This window comes from Naegleria gruberi (genome assembly GCF_000004985.1).
Source record: "Naegleria gruberi genomic scaffold NAEGRscaffold_696, whole genome shotgun sequence".
Lineage (NCBI taxonomy): Eukaryota > Heterolobosea > Eutetramitea > Acrasida > Naegleriidae > Naegleria > Naegleria gruberi.
In genome coordinates this window covers 1-2142 of record NW_003162885.1, presented here as the reverse complement: position 1 = coordinate 2142, position 2142 = coordinate 1, and the positions used below count along the sequence as shown (strand labels likewise).

Below are 2142 nucleotides of genomic sequence, written 5' to 3'. Positions count from 1 at the left end.
GATTGGAGTAAGAGGTATCCGAGGTTCGTAGAACCAAACCCACATAATGGGAAATGTAATTGCACTTGGTTACGTTTGTAAAAGTATTTTCTCCCCAGTTGTGCAATTTACAATGTTGAAGATGTGCTTGAGTATAGGTTTTGAACTTATAAAGTTGATGAAAATCAGAACTCGAAGATTGGAGAAAGAACATGGTTTGGAATTGCCCTTTGCTAAAGTAATGTCCCTAGCATTAACTGAAACATGTATAGAAACGATTAACAGAGCTCGCCAATTTCCTCTAGCTAATTATTTCCCAATGTTTACATCTTCAGACTCTATTTATTTCGATTGTGTTAACTCAAATTTGATGGCTTATTTTACCGTCTATTTGAATATGAAATCCATGGAAGAACCAGAGTTTGAGGGCAGGGAGCAATTATTTACAGTTATGCACAGAGATCATGTATTGCTTGATGGTTCATGGATGGGATGGCTTAAGGACGAATCGAATGAAATTAGATTTATGTTTATAGATCAATGTTTGAGAGAAAAAGGGTGGACAATTTACCAAGTCGAGTCTTTAATGACTTGGGATATGATTACAAGAGATGATGGATGGCTTTCTCCATCCAATACTCTAAACTTTAAATCAGAAAAAAGACTTTATTCTGGTGTTAGAGGATTTATTTTTGATACCGAAAGTGGTGATATTAATCTAGAGCTCGTTCCAGCCACTTCCCTTCAAGATGCTTACTTTAGTTGGGGAGACGTTGACTATATTTTAAAGAACGGTATTAGAGGAATATTTTTCTCATTAGATCCTCCCGATCACCCATATCCTTTCAATTTTCATACTTTCCAACAGATCCGAGTTGGTCCAACAGACGTACCAATCCATTCTGATATTGTAATGACTTTTCTACATGCAGACTACCTTTTAAAAATGATTAGCAGTGGAGTAGAAGTTAATAGCTACTACCCATTCCATACTCGTGATGTCAGTAATATTTTAGAAATATTACCAGAAAGATTAAGGGCAGTATTATCACCTATTCATCACCGCGATAATTATGTACCTGATTTAGGAGGTAGTGCACACAGATTTTGGATTGATTGTGAAGAAATACCAACCTATACTAGTGAAAGAGGTGGTAAGATTTCTTATACACTTGGAAAATTTGACACCAAGGTAAAGACAATGAAGATGTTGTATAATAGTTTAACAGGCCAATTGGAGGATGATGAACATGCTGGCTCATCAGAATCAGAGTTTGCCAATGCATTCTCTAAACATTATGAAGAAATATCTCAATATTTTCCGGTTCTTAGGAGAGTTAGTGAACTTTACAAACTATTTACCATATGTACATTATTGATTAGTCTAAAGGAACGTTTGAATGACATGTCGTCACAGAAACTGATATCATTACCACGTCCGAACTTAGATGCTTATCCTTTGAACAGTAGTTCTGAAATAGACAAAGTTATGAGAAGTATATTAACCACAAATGGAATATCATGGAGTGATAGACACAAAGTATCCAATTACTCCAGTACTGAAAAAGAAGTAACTTCCAACTTGAATAGAAATCAAAGTCAATTAGCTCAACTTATTAACGAAATCAGCGAACATACTCCAATAACATCACAAGAATTACAAGAGTGGTTAGTTCAAGATAATTCTCTTACTATTGACAACATTGAAACAAGGGCTTCTAGAGCAATTGCAAACAACAAGTTACGAGTCTTGAAAGCAATTTTAGAAACAGAAACACAACCAAAACAAAACAGCTGTCTTTTTGTTCCTTCAGCTTACTCTCAAGATACTGGCAGGAGAATATTTGGTGGTGTTAATGCACTACCAAGAATTTCTCAAATCCAACAAGCTCCACCACCTTGGAGTGGATCTTCGCAAAATGTTAGATTAGGTGGAAGTGCACCTCCTGCTACTATATCAAGTGGTGGAAATTCTAGTAGATTATTTAGAAGTTTCTTTTCATATATTGGAGTATCATCTAGTAGTTCTTCAAGTGGATCATCTGGAGGTAGTAGTTCGTCTTCAGGAGGAAATGGATCATCTGGTAGTTCTTCAGGTGGTCGACCTCAAACATTAAGAATGTCTGATCAACTTCCAAGAAACAATATTAATGGTCAAACATC

At 35.8% G+C, this 2142-nt stretch overlaps 1 protein-coding gene across 1 annotated transcript; it reads left to right on the top strand.

Moving 5' to 3' along the window:
• Positions 1 to 46: 46 nt before the first annotated feature.
• NAEGRDRAFT_54944 (uncharacterized protein) lies at positions 47 to 2132 on the top strand (the record flags this gene model as incomplete). Its single annotated transcript, XM_002668090.1, has 1 exon — positions 47 to 2132. A coding segment is annotated over one exon (2086 nt), but the record flags the coding sequence as incomplete, so codon positions are not given.
• Between the last annotated feature and the right edge of the window lie 10 nt (positions 2133 to 2142).